This window comes from Aquila chrysaetos, chromosome 16 (genome assembly GCF_900496995.4).
Source record: "Aquila chrysaetos chrysaetos chromosome 16, bAquChr1.4, whole genome shotgun sequence".
Classification (NCBI taxonomy): Eukaryota; Metazoa; Chordata; class Aves; order Accipitriformes; family Accipitridae; genus Aquila; species Aquila chrysaetos.
The window spans coordinates 1,573,555-1,591,535 of NC_044019.1; the positions used below are offsets into that span (position 1 = coordinate 1,573,555).

Sequence of the window (17,981 nt, forward strand, 5' to 3'; positions counted from 1 at the left end):
ATCCCTAGAAGTTCCAGGCTCTGGGGAAGGAAAGAAGAGATGACACACATCTCACAGCCACTTAAACCAAACAGTTCTGTGTTTTTCCATGACCTCCTATGGTTCTGGAGAAGCCTTGAGCATCAGGGCTGAGCTCTGACCTGCCATCCTTTCCCCTCTTTGGCAGAATTGGGACCCTACGCACTGCAGGCTTGGTGGTGTTATGTGGTGGCAGCACTTTATATGGAGCAGACAGAGAAATGAGTTGAGGTGTGAGACTTATCTCTACTCAGACTCATCTGTACTCACCAATCCTGATCACAAGGGGAAGGCTTTTGCGCAACCTCTAGCAAATGCCTGTAAGGTGCCCGGGACCAGGTCTGCGGCCTCCACGGGTGACACCGCACCAGACACTGGTGTTAGTTCACATCGGCTCTGGAGAAGGGGCCGGGCTGCCCTCACAACTGAAGCCCCTTCTGTGACACGGCCCGGCCTGAGCTCTGAGGGACCAGCCTACCTCAGGGGGCCGGGACCGGCCTGCAGACCCCTGAGGCACCCACACAGCCTACCGCTGCACCGGGAGGGCTGCTCATACCCACTGGGGCCCGGGCACACAGCTATAGACAGGCCTAGTACCCCCAGCCACCCTTAACCGGCCCCGCAGGGCCGCCATTCACCGCCGCCTCACCCTCCTCATCCTCGCCCTGACTGGGGGGCGGATGCAGGCACAGGGCGGCCTTATAAGGCGTGCGGGGTGGCCTCGAAGCGCGAGCACTGATTGGGCCAGGCGGAGAGGGCGGGGCTACGCGAAAAAATCTCCCAATAAAGAGGCGAGGGGCGGGGCTACGGGGGATAGCCGTGGGCTGTTATTGGCTGTCTCCGGGGTTGGGCGGGACTGGGGCAGCGCGCGAAGACTCGAAGCGGTTTCCTACGCGGCTGTGCGGCGGGAGCGCTGGGGCGGTGTCGGGCCGAGGCCATGGAGGCGGCTCCCGCTGAGGTGAGTCCTGCCGCTCCGTTCTGTGCTAACTGGCCGGCTGCCGCTGGCGGCAGCTCGTGGGCTGCCCGCGTCCTTGGGGCTCCTCTGGCTGTGACGCGGCGGAGGGCTGGGGAGGGGGGTAACGAGGGGCAGAGAGCGAGGTGGTGGCGGCGGGGGAGGTCGTGGCGCCTCCTCGGCCGCCCTTGAGCGAGGGCGGCCCCGCGCCGTTACCGGGCTCGCTCCTTTTTTTCGCAGACTACACTTCCCAGCGTGCCCGGCGGCTCGCCCTTCCGCCTTGCCTCCCGCGGTGCATGCCGGGAAGGCTGTGCTCGGCCTATCCCCGTGGGCGCGGTGCATGCTGGGGGCGGGGAAAGGTCCGCGGGTGCGGTGCATGCCGGGAAGGCGGCGCCTGGCCCGGCGGGCGGGCGCGGTGCATGCTGGGGGCTGCGGAGGGCTCCGGCCGGGGCCGTTCCTCAGGGCCCCCCGGTGAGGGTCTCCGTGTGTCCCCCCGTCCCCCCCCGGTGAGGATCTCCGCGCCCCCCCCCGCCCCCCCAACCCCGGCCAAGGCAGCGGAACGCCTCGGCAGCGCTGGGCTAGGCTGTGACCGCGCTGGCCTGCTGCCCCGGCGGCGTGCCGTGGCGCCAAGCCTGTGGCGGCCCAGGGGGGGGGGGGGTGTCGGTGTCAGCTGTGAGGGGGGGGCGTTCCTGAGACACAGGAGAGGGGCCCTTCTGTTGCAGCGTGCCTGTACGCCGGGCTTGGGCACCTTGTCATGTAGGAGCCTTTCTAAAGAATCCTCACAGGTGTTTACTGGTCCCTGTTTAATTAATTTCGGTGAAATGCAGATGTGGGAGAATAAAGTTTTAATGGTTTTGAATTATCATCAGTGGAGATCAGCCAGTATGTTGATTCTCTTTTTTTTTTTCCTGTGTGCAAGCTCACCTTTCAATACTAATAAAAGTTGTTACAGTGTAATCCCCCTTCACATAAATACAAATTAATTCTTACAAGGATAGTGTATGTGTATATAACTGTGTGTAAGGGATTAGCCAAGGTTTTGGAATGAAGTTAGACACCAAGAGTCATTACTGCATGAACAACACTTAACCACAGTAAGGAAAATTTTATTTTGCTTTGTAGTTTCCGTTAGAAGATTTGAATTTGGACTTGCAGAAAGCCCTTGATAGTGACTCTGACAGCGGACAGGGCAGCTGTGAAACAGCCTCTCCAGGTCACTTCAGCAAGGGGATAGCGTCTCTTGATGGCAGAGGTCTGTAATATTTCCATCAATTGTCCCTGGTGGTTGTTGCCTTCAATGGTGCCTTTTTCATTTTATAAATACCTTTTTAGGAGGTTGTCATTGCGTGACCTGTAGGAATCCAAACTGCCTTTGTTGTTGCTCGGAATGTGGGCAGACATCTGTAAATCTCTGAAAAGTGTTTTTTGAGGTACAGAAAGGGAAATAGTAAATGGGATATGTCTTAATTGCTTATTTCCTTTCTTTTTGTGATTTGCTTAATCTATGTACTTGTTTAGTTACTTACCGTGGGTTTTATTACTGTTTCAAGGCAAGTCACTAATCTATCAATCGGTGAAGGATTTTCAGCTTTGTCTTTTTTTTTTTTAAAGGTTAAAAACCTGTAACATCAATTTGGGTCATTTTTATACTGCACTGCAGGGAGAAGTGGATTTTGAAAACTTGAGTTCAAGCTGATTTGCTATAGATGTTGACATCTGTGAAATTTAACAGATGCGTAACTTTATGTTTAACTGATTGTTTGTTAATGAACCTGAGGAATTTTTCTCTCCATAGTATGCATCATTTCTTTTCTTTTAATATGTTTTGTCAGATTCAGAGGAAGAGATTTTTGTACGTAAAAAAGCAAAAAGCAAGAAGGTGCTTCAGGACAGTGAGAGCGAAGATGGAGAGGATGGTGGCTCTTTTGTGCACAACAATACTCCGGGTGGAGACAAGGAAAATGGAGAGGAAAAAGAGAATATTACTGCCCAGAGGAACAAGAAATCTCATCGGATTCGCCAAGGTCTGCTAGATAGTGATGACAGTGACACTGGTGACCAATTGCAGATTGAAAACCTTGAAACAAGCAGAAAGGCTGGCTTGCCTGCGGAGGAATTTGAAGAGGAGACACCCCTAAAATCTGGGAAAAAGTACAGAAAACATAAACATGATTTTGAAGAAGAGTCAGCAAAAAAAGCTGTAGGAAAATCAAGAAGAAGAAAGGAGAAGGAGGGAAAAATTCAGTCCATTAAACAGCTGAAAAAAGAAAAGAAGCCTAGAGCAGAGGTATATATTTTGGCAGAAAATCTCAGATGTTTTCTCAACTACCTTAAATTTATTACTGCATTTGCCTATTGTGTTTCAATGCTTCAACATTGCTAGTGTCCACATTCCTACAACAGGTGTGGTATCCACAGAATACCATATGAGTCTACTAGTTTCATCTGCAAAGAAAATACAAACCCTAACGCTTGATGATTTATCGTCAGTGCGTGTTAAGCCAGGCAGAAATTCTTTGGGTTCATTGGGGGTTTGTTATGTGCACAAACTGCTCTGATTATTTCAGCTTTTCTCTACATTGCTGTGCTAGTTTCTGGAGGAAGCTTTGGGCTACTTTCAAATTGGAATTCTGGTCTAAATAAGTGGCTGCTTGGGAGGTTGCATATTGTTGCTATTTGTAAAATGTATATTTGAAGTGTTAATTTATTCTCTCTGAGTCATTTTGGTCTTCAGTAATTACTGAAATTCCCTGCTTACCATAGATGTAGGGAATATTGCTCCGTGAATTACCTTGTCAACTTTGCAGTGCTGTAAAGTGAATATGACTGGCTTACAGGACACACAAGATGCTAGATTAAAGATGGCATGTACTTTTTCTAACTTCTTTCATCAAGACCTTTTGACAGTAATCTTGAATTAATGTCAAAGAACTGAAGGGGACCTTCTGAAATGAATTACACAAATACTTTATTCTTATGGCAAGCAGGTAGATGGTGGTCAGAGGTATCCTTTTAATGACAGTGGATGTCTTCTTGATGACAAAGAACTTTTTGATAATGGCTTAGAAGAGGAAAACGATTACCCCCCAGAGGATGAAGAGTCAATAGAATCAATACGAGCGGCAGTGAAAAACAAAATAAAAAAATATAAGGTAACATTTGATAGTGATACAAGATTATTGGTTATTAGTGGGAAGTATTGTACTTGAGCATGTATTAAAACTCTTTTTGACAACGGTGCGCTTCTACTGCTATGACAGAGGAGAGAATAGTCCTCTGCTTTTTGTTCTTAAAGGTGGAGGGATGTTGTCCTGGAAAGCTGTAGAGATAATGCTATAGTAGGAGCTTTGGAAATCTACCATAAGTATTATGTGGGATTTGTTTTGGTTTATGGGAATACTTACTGGTTTTGCTGACCAGTGATGATTCTGTACAATGATTTTTACTTTTGACTTGTTTGCCCTTGGTAGTGCCTGTGTATCTAGACAAATAAATTAATCTCTTTTATGCACTGTAGAACAAAGAATGGTTTTCTGAGGGTGAAGGCTACAAACATGTATTTGATGATGAGAATGAGGAACCTGTATTAAAAGAACCAAAAAGGAAGGTGAAGTATTCTTCTTTTTAAAGCTCTCCATTGTTTGTTGTAGTGACTCAAATGTTTTTTATATGCATGCTGTCCAATGTTTTTGTTGGTTTACTATTTTTAATCTTTTTTTTTTTTTTAACTGGCTGCTTTATTCTGACTGCTTTCTGTTTGAAAGGGAAAAATAAGCTATTTAGAAAAAGTATAGATAGAGTCCCTTTTTTTTTTTTTTTTTTCCTGACTTCAGAGGCCTTTCTTTTCTTTCCTTAAGGAGCGGAAAGCAGCAAGGTTAAGTAAAGAAGCCATTAAACAACTACATAGTGAGACCCAACGACTTATTAGAGGTAAAACTTAAATTCTTTGGACGTAGAGGGGTATAAACTATTAAAAAATTCAGGGGAGAAACTGAAAAAATTTACCCAAAAGGTTAGAGCCTTCTTTCACCTAGCATGAGTTATTTAAGGTTGAAGGGTGCAAGACCATTTTTATTCAAGGTCCTATTAAAAGATATCTTTGTAACTATTGAAAAAAAAAATAATCATTGTGCAAACACTTGAGCCTGTAAACTTGTTTAAAGTTAGTGGAATATTTAGAGAGAGGCATGTAATAGAATGTCAAGATATAAAGATCACAATTAATTTCCTAATGAATCCAGGGCCATGTCGCAAATTTGGTGTTCAAGACTGGGAAGAGTTCCAACAGCAACAAACAGCAGTGTTTGCTGTACTTGTTTAAACTGTGCTGTTTGTGCCTAATCAGATGTCTTTGCTGCAAAATACTTGTGTCAAGCTTCTTTGAATTTCAGAGATATCAAATAAATCCCTTGGATAACGTTTTAAATTTTCTTTCACCTCCTTTCTCTGGTAGAATCGTCTGTGTCTCTCCCATATCATGTGCCTGAGACCAAAAGCATTCATGACTTCTTCAAGCGTAGACCTCGACCAGTATATCAAGGAAATGCCATGGCATTGCTGAAGTAAGGGCTTAAACCTTTCTCATATTTTTTCATAAATTTTGAGGATATCCCAGCTTTGCTTTTGGGGATAACCAGACTTTTGCATGCTATAGGTGTTGTATGACATACACGCCTGCTCTGTGGACAGTCACAGCTTTTTTCTGGTTTAATTTTACCTCTTGCTTTGACCAGAAAGTTTTATTAAGAAACTTTCTTAGGCTCCTTTAATTCCATGAACATCTGGAAATTACGAGTGTGTCACTGTTAACAGGAAGCAATGCTGCGCTCTTGACACAGTCGTACCATTGAAGTAATCGGGGCCCAGTAGTAACTCCAGATGAAGCAACATGCTCATGCGAAGTTACTTTAATGTGGTTTAGGCTGGACCCCAGCATTTTACTTGGACTATTTCTTCTTTTGAGTAATGTGTAGTAAAATACTTAAGCTACTGTAGTCACAAAATCTCTGAGGAATTTTATACTGTGATAATGTAACTAACTAGTACAAACTCTTTACACTACACTTCCTTATCTCCTCAAAATGAAGTTTTCCAGGCTTCTGTCCTTCACCTCTTCCTACACGTTAATGACAATGATTAGAAAATGATTTCTTTCTCTCCGAGTTTGTTCTGAACCTCTTCTCCCCTTTCACAATAGCCATGGGTGATATATTTCTTTCTGGCTTCATTAGGTCCACTAAATACCAGCTATCCCTAAATGAAGAATCTGCAGACACTAAGAACTTGAGCACCGATTGCAAAGATGGGCAAATAGAAGGTGATCAATCAGCAGCTAATGAACCAGGAACAAACCTTGGCAGAGATGTTGATACTACTGTGAGCAAGCCTCTTGCTGATGTAGGGAAGAACTCGAGAGAAGACTGTGCTGAGAAGCCCAGGCAGGACAGTGATGATTCTCATAAAGTTAGGACTGTAATGACTGATAACAATACAGAAGAACAGCAGCACTCTAACTTCCAAAGCACTGATTGTAGTGAACAAAAAGAGAATGAAATTACTCTGGCAGTTGAAGGAGATGCCCTTGAGCAAAGAGGTGAAACGGCACCAGACTTACAAGGTGAAAAAAGCAATCAACAAGTGGGGCCTGGATTGGTGCCACAACCTGAAAAAGTGAGGAAGTCCAAGTTGGATAAACTTCGTGAACTGGGAATAGACCTGTCCATCAAGCCAAGAATCTGCTCTGGCAATGAATCCTTTATAAACCTCGACGAATCTGATTCAAATAAAGGTATCACTTTTATTGTTGTAATCCTGTTGTATCTGTCCAAGTAAGCAGAGTTAATCTGACTTTAACTGGAACATCTCTGAGAAATGTTTAGGCAATAGAAGAGTCAGGCAAGTTCACTTACTAGTATGGATTCTTTGCTTAACGTTGGTATCCCTTTTCTTCCAGCTAATGTTTAAAAGGGAAGTTCCGAGTCCTTAATGTTTGAAAGCTTGAAGGAATGTGCAGTGATAACTATTTAATGATGAATGATTTATTTCCATTTTGCTATAGTCAATTATGTTGGTACTTAAAGCACATGGGAGCACTTTTTCAAATTGATTCAAAACAGCGCATGCAGTAAATATCTGGAAACAAACTGGCCTGTGTTCCAGAGTGTTTACCACTGATTTTGTTAAAAGGCAAGGCTGGATAGCAAGCAAAAATTTACTCTGTAGCAAGAATGGTTTGAATGTCTTCTCGGTACTGGAATTTGAACATCTATTCATCAATATTAAATAATTGACCTTGTTTCAGGGAAAGATTGCAAATGATTAGGCAATTTTATAATTCCATTAAATCTATTATGTATTAGAAGATATTAAGAGGATGTCTGGATTGGATGCTACTTCTGTGCATGGAGGAAACTGACCTCTGCCAAGAAACAGTGGTTTTTGTCAGCCATCAGTCTGGTTTTAGACATATCTGTTAATAGAAGTTTAGAATTGCCTGGTGGCTGGAAGGCTAGACTGGAAGTGACTTGAGGTCTTCTGGATAAATCATAGTCAATGCTAAGGTAATTTAATATTAGCTAATATCAATTAAGTACAAGTTACAGCAAAAATATTCTGTAATACTTTATTGTTTTATTAGTCCAGTAGAATGGTTTTGCAAATATTTCAATATTAAAGATACAGAGTTTGTAACTAACTTCCTTTGGAAAAAAAAAAAAATTTCTCAAGACCTACTCTTGATACAACTTTAACGCTCAATGCTTTTAAATGCTATCAAATTAATTTAATTTGCATTTTGAAATTTAATTAATATGTATTTAAAGAATTGGAAGCCTTGAAAGCACGTTTCTTGAAGCACACTCTTCGAACGTCAAAATCCAAAGTTGAACGGACCATAAACGTGAACATTATTCGTAAGGAGACTACATCTGAAGGAAAAGAGGAACTGAAAGCAGACGTGGTACCAGCAGTGTTAGCTGCAGAGAGCCTGGATGAAACAGTCCACACAAAGCCAGGTCGGTTTGGGAAAAGAAGTGATGATGGTTGAATTGGAAAACACTTTGTCTTTTTTTTTCTCTCATACCCCCTTTCCCAATGCTGCCCTATGAAATACAGCTGAAGGGATCTTCATCTGTGAAATTAGTATGTATGTTCCCTCTAATGGATAGCCCTGTTTTAAAAAAGAATCTTGATAGACTTCTTAAATAGCACTGACTTGCATTGAACAGCCTCAGTCAGATCTTTGTGATTGGTTCTCTGGATTTCTCCCCATCTGTACCAAAATTTTGTGTAAACCTGTATCTGTACTGTTCTTTTCCATCAGCGCTTTGAATGTAACTCTCAGGCTTCTTGTGAACTATTGCCATTTAATAGATCTCTCATGCTTCCTTATTTCTATACTGCGGTTTCTAATAGAATTGTATGTATGTGCAAACAAAAATGTGTGTGGAATGTGACTCTCTCATAGTATCCATTAAAAGAAACAGATTATTTGGCTAGTTCTATGGGCATGTGTTATTTTTAGCTGCTCTTAATTATTTCATGTGCTATAGCACATCTGCCCGTGGCAATTGGATGCTCTTTTTCCCAAAAGACACAGTGGAGAGACAGACCCTATTCTTATTCAGAGTGCTGCACCAGTGGCATTTATGGATAATGAGGAATCTTGATAATTCATAAGATGTGTGGTCTCTCTAAATTGAGTTTATTGAAACTGCTCTAGCTCTAGCTCTTATGGCTGGCAGATAAATTCATAAAAACATTTAAAAACAAGTAACTTTTTAATTCCCTTTTTATGTGTTTAGTTACAATAGATTGGATGCTTGAAGGCAGTGAAGTTAAGAATTCACTGTAGTACATCTAATGTATTCATTTATTCATTTCTGTCCAGGTGAAAAGCTACAAGCGCTGAAGGCTAAACTCCAGGAGGCCATGAAACTCCGTAGGACTGAGGAACGCCAAAAGCGGCAAGCATTGTTTAAACTGGATAATGAGGACATGTTGGAGGAAGAAGAAGAAGAAGAGGAGGAGGAAGAGATGACAGATGAGTCTGAGGAAGAGGAAGAAGGCAGTCATGAGGTCTGTATGCAACACTTTCACATAACCTAGTCAACTTCTCAATTCTGTTGCCTCTCCCCAGTGAAATGAGACTTTTGTACACTACTAATATTAGGGAGATTGCCAAGAATTCTTCCTAGAAGCTAAAAAATTTCTATAGTTAGCATGTTCAGGGTTTGGATTGTCCAAAACTCAATTTATTGGTATTTTCTTTATTTGTCTAAACAGTATTAAAACCAAATATAAGTGTATAAAAGATTCTGGTGCTACTTTCTGTTTTTATATATACTTGGCTTATTGCTAGCAGGGGACAACTGAGGTCACCTGCCTGATCTGGGGTAGGGTTTGCCATGGCCTTTCCTTTTTAAAAGGGATCAGAACAGAGTTGCTTGAAACAGCCAAGCTATGTCAGTTGTCTCAGAGTGGAATAGGTGCATGCAAGAACTGTGAATGTCACTCAGCTTCATCCTCCATATGTTAAAATGTTTTCTTGAAAAGTATGCAAAGAAGTGTGACAGACCAAAGCAATAATTGTATCTCTGCTGTGTTTGGGCATATTTTTTAGAATGTGGAATTTCTGCTTGGCGAAGCAGAGGAAGATAATGAAGATATAGAAGAGAAACATGTTGAAGATGGTGATAAAGAAACTGACAAAGAATCAGTTGATGGAGAAAAGCTGGAGAAATCTGTGCACTGTGATTCCGTTCTCAAACCACCTTCAACAGAGTCTACATTGATGCTTTTTAAGGACAGCTCTTCAAAAATGGGGTAGATAAATCAAGCCTTAAAAATGGTGCCTGAGCAATTTTATATTTGATCAATACACATAGATGTTTTGATTTAAAGTACTTTTTATAACTATTTTTTCTGTCTTATTCCAGTAGTTATATATGCATTCATATATATTTTCTTTTAAAAACCTAATGACTAATTGTTGTTTAGTGGAATACTCTGTTTCTTAATCAAAGTGCACTAGATGTATTTTTGTGTGTTACCTTGTTTTTTGCAATTAGTCTCGTATATATTGGCAAATACACTTTATTTAATGAATTGCAGATACTCTCTTCCTGATGAGAAACTTGAAATGGAAGAAGCTGCAGACAAAGGACCTGCCAAGTTAGGTAAAGTAGAACTATTATCGTAACTATCATTTTCTTCACCTGGCACACATAGAAGTTTCTGTCTGAGATTGGTATTCGATATTTTTGTTATTTCATCACCTGTATAGTTATACAGTATGATTATAAAAGTTTAGACTGGTGAAAAAAATGGGAGGGCTTGAAAAAACTAGAGGAAAATAAAGTTCAAAATTATACTGGAAAAAATATAGAAACCGTCAGAAATCAGTAAGATGAAGTTCAATAAAAAAGTGTAATATGCATGCTGTATGAAGAAAGAAATCCAACATCATCACAAAATAATGAATTTTTAGCAAGGTGTCAGTGTTGCAAAATAGTATCTTGAGGTTTTACTGGATCACAAAAAAAAAAGTTAAGCACTGTATTTAATTTTTTTCTTTTTTTCAGAGGATGATGATTCATTTTCTCTACCAACACTAGCAAAAGAGAATAGCCATAACAGCAGCTTTGAGTTGATTGGCTCCATGATTCCATCATATCAGCCCTGTAGCAAACAGATGTCACGTGGAGGCAACTTTTTATCTGCAGCAGGAGGTTTCAGGTCACCTTCCCCAGGTTTTTTCAAAACAAGCTTTATCAGCTCAGCTTCTAAGGTAAGGTTCTCAGTCCTATTCCTATTGTATATTAACACAGTGGGTAGTGAATAAATGTATTTTATCCTGACTGTCAGATCTATCAAAAAATTAATACAGAAGGCAGCATCTAGTCAAATGCTTTTATATGAGTAAGATTTGGGAAAAGCAAACTGTCCCTGGAGTTTAAATGTCTCCACATTGGAACGGATAAAAATGACATTATAAAAACTTAGTATCTATTCTTTGATGTTTTAGAGCATATAATCTGTTTTTTATATCTAAAATATGTACACCATAAATATTTTTTTAAGCATACGTACATGGGCTACACAATATCTGATGTCAGTGAACTCCTGTGATTTATCAGAGCAGTGTGGACGTACTTGACTCCTGCATGGTGTTAATCTTTAAAATAGCTTAAATGTTTTATCCCATTCTTGCTTTTGATTTCTAGGCTTGCAAAACAAATAACTTGCATATTTTTGTATTCCTTTGACTAGAGCTCAGGAAAGACATCTGAGCCCTCTCTTCCCATAGAAGATTCCCAGGACCTGTATAATGCCTCTCCTGAGCCTAAGAGTTTATTTCCAGGGGCTGGGGAGTCACAGTTTCAATTTTCTTTGGAAGATGACACTCAGAGCCAGCTGCTTGATGCAGATGGGTGAGTAATAGGTGTAAAGGATGGTGTTTGATGCCCTTTAACAAAAATAGGACATACAGACCAACAAGATATTTCTAACTACAGACTTTCTTTCAGGTTCTTGAATGTTGGACAACATAGGAATAAATACCAGTCCTCAAAGCATCAGCTGACTCTGGCTAGTATGGATGAGAATGCAATGGATGCCAATATGGATGAATTACTGGACTTGTGTTCTGGACAGTTTAGCAGTCAAGCTGAACACGCGCCAAATACCAGCAGCAACAAAAAGCAGAACATGGAAGAATTGCTGAATCTTTGTTCAGGAAAATTCTTGTCTCAGAGTATGTCCTGAAGTCTGTTTTCAGCTTTGATGGTTACTTGATCTATAAGCTTTATGATAAGGTACCCCTTAGTCCTGGGCACTAATGCAGAATGTGGAACTTCGAGACTTCTGAGAGCTCTAACAATCTAACACCTTTGTGGGAGCATGCTAACTGTCACTTCTAGGATGCTCTCTGATATTTTAAGAGTAGAAATATATCTGTCTAATAAGTTGCAACCTTATTACTTTTTGTAGCAGGTTCTCCAACATGGGCATCTTCGGTATCTTCCAAGGCAGAAAAAGACAGTGACATAGAAGATCCAATGGCAGAAGCTCTAGCACTTTGTTCGGGCTCCTTTCCCACAGACAGGTTAGCATTGTTCGTCCTAAAATTGAACAAACGTTTATAGTGGTAGTTGTCTTGTTTCACTCTTAATGCATTTTCTTGTTCGACATCAATTCAAAATGCTGTAAGCAAAAGTGTGGTCTGTTTTGGGCATGAAGGGGAGGAATATTGCAAATTGCTCAGCAATCACTCTCTAAATCAGCAGCATATACTGTTTCCCACAGTTACTGTGAAGGGAAATTCTTCTTTGTCTTTCACTGATAGTGGAAGATGTGTTGAAGAACTCTCATCAAACTGAGAAAAGATTGTTAGAATGTAGGACTTTTGGGTTCTGTTCTGGGCTGTTACCAAACTACAGGAACCATAACCAAATGTTAGTATTTGCATTTTCTCTATTGGTTAAACTGGAAAGGTGTATGGTTGCCTGACAAAAGGATAATGAGGCTTAAACAGGAATGTTAGGGGGATCCAAGAGGAATTTTAGAGGGAGAGAAACTCAGGATTTAGTACTTGCCCCATGGTTTCTGCAAGCTAAGACCTGAGGTCTTAAAATAAAACATCAATGCTAATGGGGATTTAGGGCATTTAAAGCTAAATGCTGTTGAGAGACTGTTAGCTCTTTGAATGCTCACAGCTAATTACCTGAGACCTGATATCATGATGGTTGAAATCTTGCTTTGAATTATTGTGAAGCCATCATTGGAGGTGAAATGAAAACATGCCTTTCTTTCATTTACTTTCTCCTAGGGAAGAAGATGATGAAGAGGAGCAAGAAGAACTTGGTGATTTTCAGCTTTTAACAGATGACAATGCCTTTGATAGTGAAGAGGTACGAACTGATGGAGCAAAACAACTGCTACAGCATTCTGAGTAACAGAACTCCATTTATCTACTTAGTTTTTTAATATAACCATCAATGCAAAGAATTGTGACTTCCAGAACAAGCTACTGAAACATTTTTAAGAGCAATGTTTGGATTGCTTAACATGTCTCCTTAATATTATGATATAGTGGACAAAGCATCTTAACATAGCAAATCCTCTGAAAAATCTGTGGTGTTTTAGTCTGTGTTTATTGACTGAAGAATAGAAGAAGTTGTCATTACAAAGCACTCCACTTCTGAAATCCAATTTCTGAAAACTTTCTCTTTGACAGGATGAAAAAGCTGGAGATAGTGATGCTGAAGAAGCAGAAATGAGTGATGAAGAAGAACTGCTGAGACATAGACGGGGCTTGAAGAAAAAATTGTAAGTACATCTTTATTGTGTATTAATTGCCAGACAGAATAGAATATTAATAGCACTATAAATTGAGTCTATAATTATTCCCTCCCCAGCTTTAGTATCTGATGTTTATGGTGTTGGCTCCAGCTGTTTTTTTGCTTTGGTGCTGTCATGTTGCATGAGTTTAACTGTGTTGCTGGTGGGTTATAGATGATTTCCATTATAATTTTCACTATAGATGGAAATCAAAAGGCCACAATGAAAGCAATGCAACATTTTTTTTGACCAAAACAAATGCAGGAGTGCAGAAGTATTGCTTTCATTCCTCCTGTCTTAAGATCTTTATTTGTTTTAGCAAGTAAAACATCTAGTTGGCAGTTATCATTGCTATCACATTTGGTGGGCAACTGGCAAGGAATCTGGTGGATGATGATAATTTGGGGTGTTGTATGTTGGCAGGCCGTGTATGGAAATGTGCAAGAATTCAAGTATTAGTCTTACAAAAAATAAAGATGAATCATGATTTCTCATTTAGGATATGTGTTAATTTTATCTTTTGACATAAATCTTGCTTTCAGAAGATTTGTTTGATTATTGGTCTACCAAACTGAACTCTTTTAATATTCTTTTATAGAAAACTGCAGGATTTCATGGAAGATGAGGCAGAGCTGTCAGGGAGTGATGTGGGCAGTGATGATGAATATGATGGTGAAGACCTGGATGAATATGAAGAAGAGATTATTGATGAGGAACTCCCTAATGAAGTGGAATTAGAAAATCAAATACAGAAATTACACATGTCAGTGACGGTATTAGTATATATTTGTATGTGTGAAGTCATGGCTCTTGGGTATAAACTGGACTAACCTCCTCCCTTTTTCCTGTGTTGATAGGAAGGCAATGCTTGATGATGACAAGCGTCAGTTACGCTTGTACCAGGAGCGATACCTCATTGATGGTGACCTGCATAGTGATGGCCCTGGCAGAATGAGGAGATTCAGATGGAAAAACATAGGTGCCTTTCTGATCCATGGTTAATAGATGGGGGTGAAAGATTGGAAAGAGAGTGTGTGTGTGTATGAAATACCACTCGGTAGTCCTTCAGAAGTAAATAATCTTTCAGAAATAAATTGGGTTGGGGGAGGTCTGGTTTTGGATGGGTTTTTTTGTTTTGTGTTGGGTTTTTTGGTTTTTTACTAGTCTGCATATTTTATGCCTCCTGTAAAATTAATAGCTAATTTTTTTTTCTTTGTCTAGATTATGCTTCACAGATTGACTTGTTTCAGAGAGATTCAGATAATGATGATGAAAATGAACAGTTTGATGAGACAGAAGCAAAATGGAGGAAAGAGCGATTTGAACGAGAACAGTGGCTTCGTGAGCAGGTAGGTAATAGTTAGCTTCCAGAATGGCATCTTGCTCGATATTTCTCTATACCATTGCTAGGTGTGAAATTGTTAGTTCCTCAAGTTAAACTCTGGAAAAAATACCATTCATAAATGTATCTTTGTTTTTCATTGTGAATTCTGCTCTTTCTTTTCTACAAGTATTGTACAGAGAGAGAAACTAATTCAGAAGGGAGAGGCAGAACAACTATGTTCTGAAATAAGTCGGCTTCAAAGCTGAAATAAGTCTCTTATGCTGGGAGCATACCTTCAAGTTTTAGAAGTTTCAGTATTAGGTCAGCTTTGTCAGCTGAATGTGATAGTACAGGTTTGCTGTTCATTAATAGAACAAGGGTGATAAAGTGTCTAAGAAATTGCAATAAACTTTTACAGTAGCAAGTAAATCAAAAAGACTTAATTTACATAATGAAAGGACTTGGTCTACTTAAAGTACTGAATGAAACGTTCATTCTTAATTTTAACTTTTTCAATTTTATGAAGTGTCTTCTCTCTACTACAGAAGGAAAAAAATAAAGAGCAGGAGGAGGAAGAAGAAGAAATCGGTGAAGACAGCCAATTCATGAAACTAGCAAAAAAAGTAACTGCTAAGTCTCTACAGAAGAAAGGTAAGCTTACTTTTTATTGAAGTGACAGTCAAGTAAGAGAAAGCTTAAATTCCAGTCATCACTTGTAGTTTCCGTTGAAGCAGGCCACAGATCAGAAAACTCCAGTGTCTAGTTTTCTTACAGCAGTCTGAGCTCATGTCTTCCAGAACTTGAAAGGCTAAAGGTATAAAAGCATTGAAAATATGCAACTGCAAGGTTGATGCTAATTGTGTGTATTTGCTTAATAAAATAGTATGCTACTTCTTGGGAAAAAAGTTGTAGAGTGGAAATAAATTCCTCTATGAGCCATACAACTGATGATGTAAAGGAATTTGATGCAGATTTCTGGGCCCCCCCCCCCCCCCCCCCCCAGTGTTTGGTGTCTGTTGTCAATTCCAAGTTCTTCAGTTTGATATAAAATTATATTCCTTCAAATTAAATTCAGAAACTGGCATTTTCCTCTGTCTCTTCTAGCAAGCCAAGCAGTAGTGGTACAAGACACAACACTATTACCCAGGAACCCGTTTGAAACATTCAGACCTGCCAGTGACATCCAGGTTGGTAATGGTTCTGAAAAATGGTATTTCCAAACTGCATCTGTAGAACACAGCAAAGTCAGCTGACCCTAGATTCTGGCCATTTCTGGTTTGTATGGTAGTGAGTAACATTTCGGTAGGGAGTAGTCTTTTCTATTAAGAGTAACCTACTAAAAGAGCTGTCTTGTTCATGTGAGTGGTTTAATGCAGCATTTCTTTGTTCTTCAGATAAAAAATGGGTCTCTCTTGAACAGACCTAAAGCTGTCCTTCAGAAGCTAGCAGCAATGTCAGATCTTAATCCAAATGCACCTCGAAATTCAAGGAACTTTGTCTTTCATACACTTTCCCCAGACAAGAGTGAAGAGGCAAAGGAGAAATCAAAACTTCAGGTAAAGAGTTGTGTGGAATGTGCTGCCAATTGTGTAGATTGTTTAAATGTACAGGCACTAAGCACTGCCAAGTAGTTAAGAGCACTGCTGTTTTAAATATTCTCTATGATTTCCTAGTATGTGCTCCCACACCAAATGAAATTCTGAATTATCAGAGAATTAACTTTTTGGAGATTTTGTACATTCTAATGTATTCTACTCCCCTGTAGGTGAAGAAAAGAGGTCCTACTGCAGTAATAACATCTCTGGCCAAACGGCCCAGGGTAGACAGCACAGAGGAATCAAGTCAAAGTCGAAGTATATTCCAGTACTTGGAGAGCTGAATGTTGCTTTTTAAGGCCAGAGGTTGTATCTTGTCTCTTTGCCAGTTGCGGTTTGTTTTGCAACTCTGCCAGCAGTCATCAGGAAGGTAAACAAATTGCTGTACATTCTCAAGCTGCCACTTAATTCACGAGTTACAGTAATTTCCAGGCAATGGTCATGTTTATTCACCCTTTGTTTTTTCTCGGTGCTCCGTGGCAAATGAGAGCACAAAATCCATGCTTGGTTTGGAATGAAATGCTAACTTGGTCTTTCCCAAGCATTAAGGAAACTTACACTACTGTATACTGTCCTTGCAGAATCTCGCTTTTCAGTGGTATCAGTTCCATCTGAAAATACCGTTCGTGTGACAGGTATGATGCAGAAATGCTGCAGTTAGCTTAAAGCACAGATGGAGGAGGTATTTCTGCAGTTTTGGGTAAGAAGAAAGCAGTGTTAACTATGGCAGGACAGATGTTGTTTACACTTGCAGTACGAAGTTAGCTATGAATTCCTCCAATGCCTTGTTTAATGTTAAGCATTTATTAGCTTGACATTTTAAGAAGCTCTAATGTATGTTTGAAATGTATACTTTTAAAGAAGGTCCCAGTCTTCTATGAGACAGTACAATAAGGATTTCTTTCCGAGTTTTTATTGCTGTTTAAATTCTTATGCATATGAATGTGCATATGTGGAGAGGGAAGAGCGTGAATAACAGACGTAGGAGAGGAAAAGAAGGTGTGTTGAGGTTTTTTATTTGATTATTTTAGGGGGGAGTTGTTTGATTTGTTTTGCCCAGCTGAAGACTCTTAAATCATCCATTCCGTTGTTTTCATGCAAGCTGCACTCATCCAAGAGAAAACATCCATTTCTGACCAGCTAGTAATGAAAAGCCTTCTCTAGAATGAGGAAATTAGGTAATAAGAAACGATCATTCACAACTATTCTAAATAGCGTGAAAAGAAACTTGAGACAGAATATACAGCGTTTCTGACGCTTCTGATTGAGAGTTGAATGTGTTAAAGTAGAGACCAGATAATGGTAAGACAGTGGCCTGCTCTGTAAAACTAAAGATCTTTCTAGGACTTGATGTCACATACTTAGGTTGCCAACTCTGTCAGAGAAGTATCCTGAACTGTAAATTTTGTTACATCATAAGCATACGCCTGGTGTGCTACATGTAAAATATTTTACTGTATATTATGTTTATAAAGAATTATGGTACTAATTGGAGTGCAATTTTACAATAAAACATGTTTTTAATTTTGGAGGCAGTTGGAATTAATTTACAGGATTTCACTCAGTTGTGTGTATGTGTTTGGTGGTTTTTCCAAAATGTTTGTCTATCATTTTTTTTTTTTTTCATTGCTGCTTTTCTTTTGTAGCCACAACTAAGCCCTTCACTAGGAGCAGCTGCAAGAATATTGGACTACAACAAAAACAACCCCCCTATGTTTATTGGAGTGTAAATTCTTAAGTCCTCAAGTCTTCC

General features: G+C 40.0%; 1 protein-coding gene across 5 annotated transcripts; it reads left to right on the forward strand.

Annotated features, from left to right (window-relative positions):
- The first annotated feature begins 850 nt into the window (after positions 1-850).
- Positions 851-17,757, forward strand: CLSPN (claspin). 5 transcript variants are annotated; one of them, XM_030038505.2, is made up of 25 exons: positions 851-976; positions 2,093-2,222; positions 2,803-3,257; positions 3,955-4,122; positions 4,488-4,577; positions 4,828-4,900; positions 5,424-5,532; positions 6,202-6,758; positions 7,792-7,983; positions 8,859-9,046; positions 9,591-9,793; positions 10,082-10,146; positions 10,552-10,757; positions 11,240-11,400; positions 11,497-11,723; positions 11,960-12,074; positions 12,798-12,879; positions 13,206-13,297; positions 13,908-14,072; positions 14,167-14,288; positions 14,531-14,658; positions 15,179-15,284; positions 15,738-15,820; positions 16,028-16,189; positions 16,399-17,757. In XM_030038505.2, the coding sequence occupies exons 1-25, from the start codon at positions 956-958 to the stop codon at positions 16,510-16,512; spliced, it is 4,014 nt and encodes a 1,337-aa protein (XP_029894365.1). In that variant the 5' UTR covers positions 851-955; the 3' UTR covers positions 16,513-17,757. The 5 variants fall into 5 exon arrangements, with proteins under 5 accessions (XP_029894365.1, XP_040985256.1, XP_040985258.1 ...); XM_041129322.1 differs by lacking the exon at positions 851-976 and adding an exon at positions 1,355-1,476; XM_041129324.1 differs by lacking the exon at positions 851-976 and adding an exon at positions 1,357-1,476 and having other exon boundaries at positions 11,963-12,074.
- The last annotated feature ends 224 nt before the right edge of the window (positions 17,758-17,981 follow it).

Bases quoted from the DNA above. Each gene is read 5' to 3' on its own strand.
- CLSPN (XM_041129322.1), top strand. From the start codon at position 1,390: ATGCTGGGGGCTGCGGAGGGCTCCGGCCGGGGCCGTTCCTCAGGGCCC. The intron at 5,533-6,201 runs GTAAGGGCTTAA...TGGCTTCATTAG, and splicing joins AATGCCATGGCATTGCTGAA to GTCCACTAAATACCAGCTAT. The intron at 6,759-7,791 runs GTATCACTTTTA...ATGTATTTAAAG, and splicing joins CGAATCTGATTCAAATAAAG to AATTGGAAGCCTTGAAAGCA.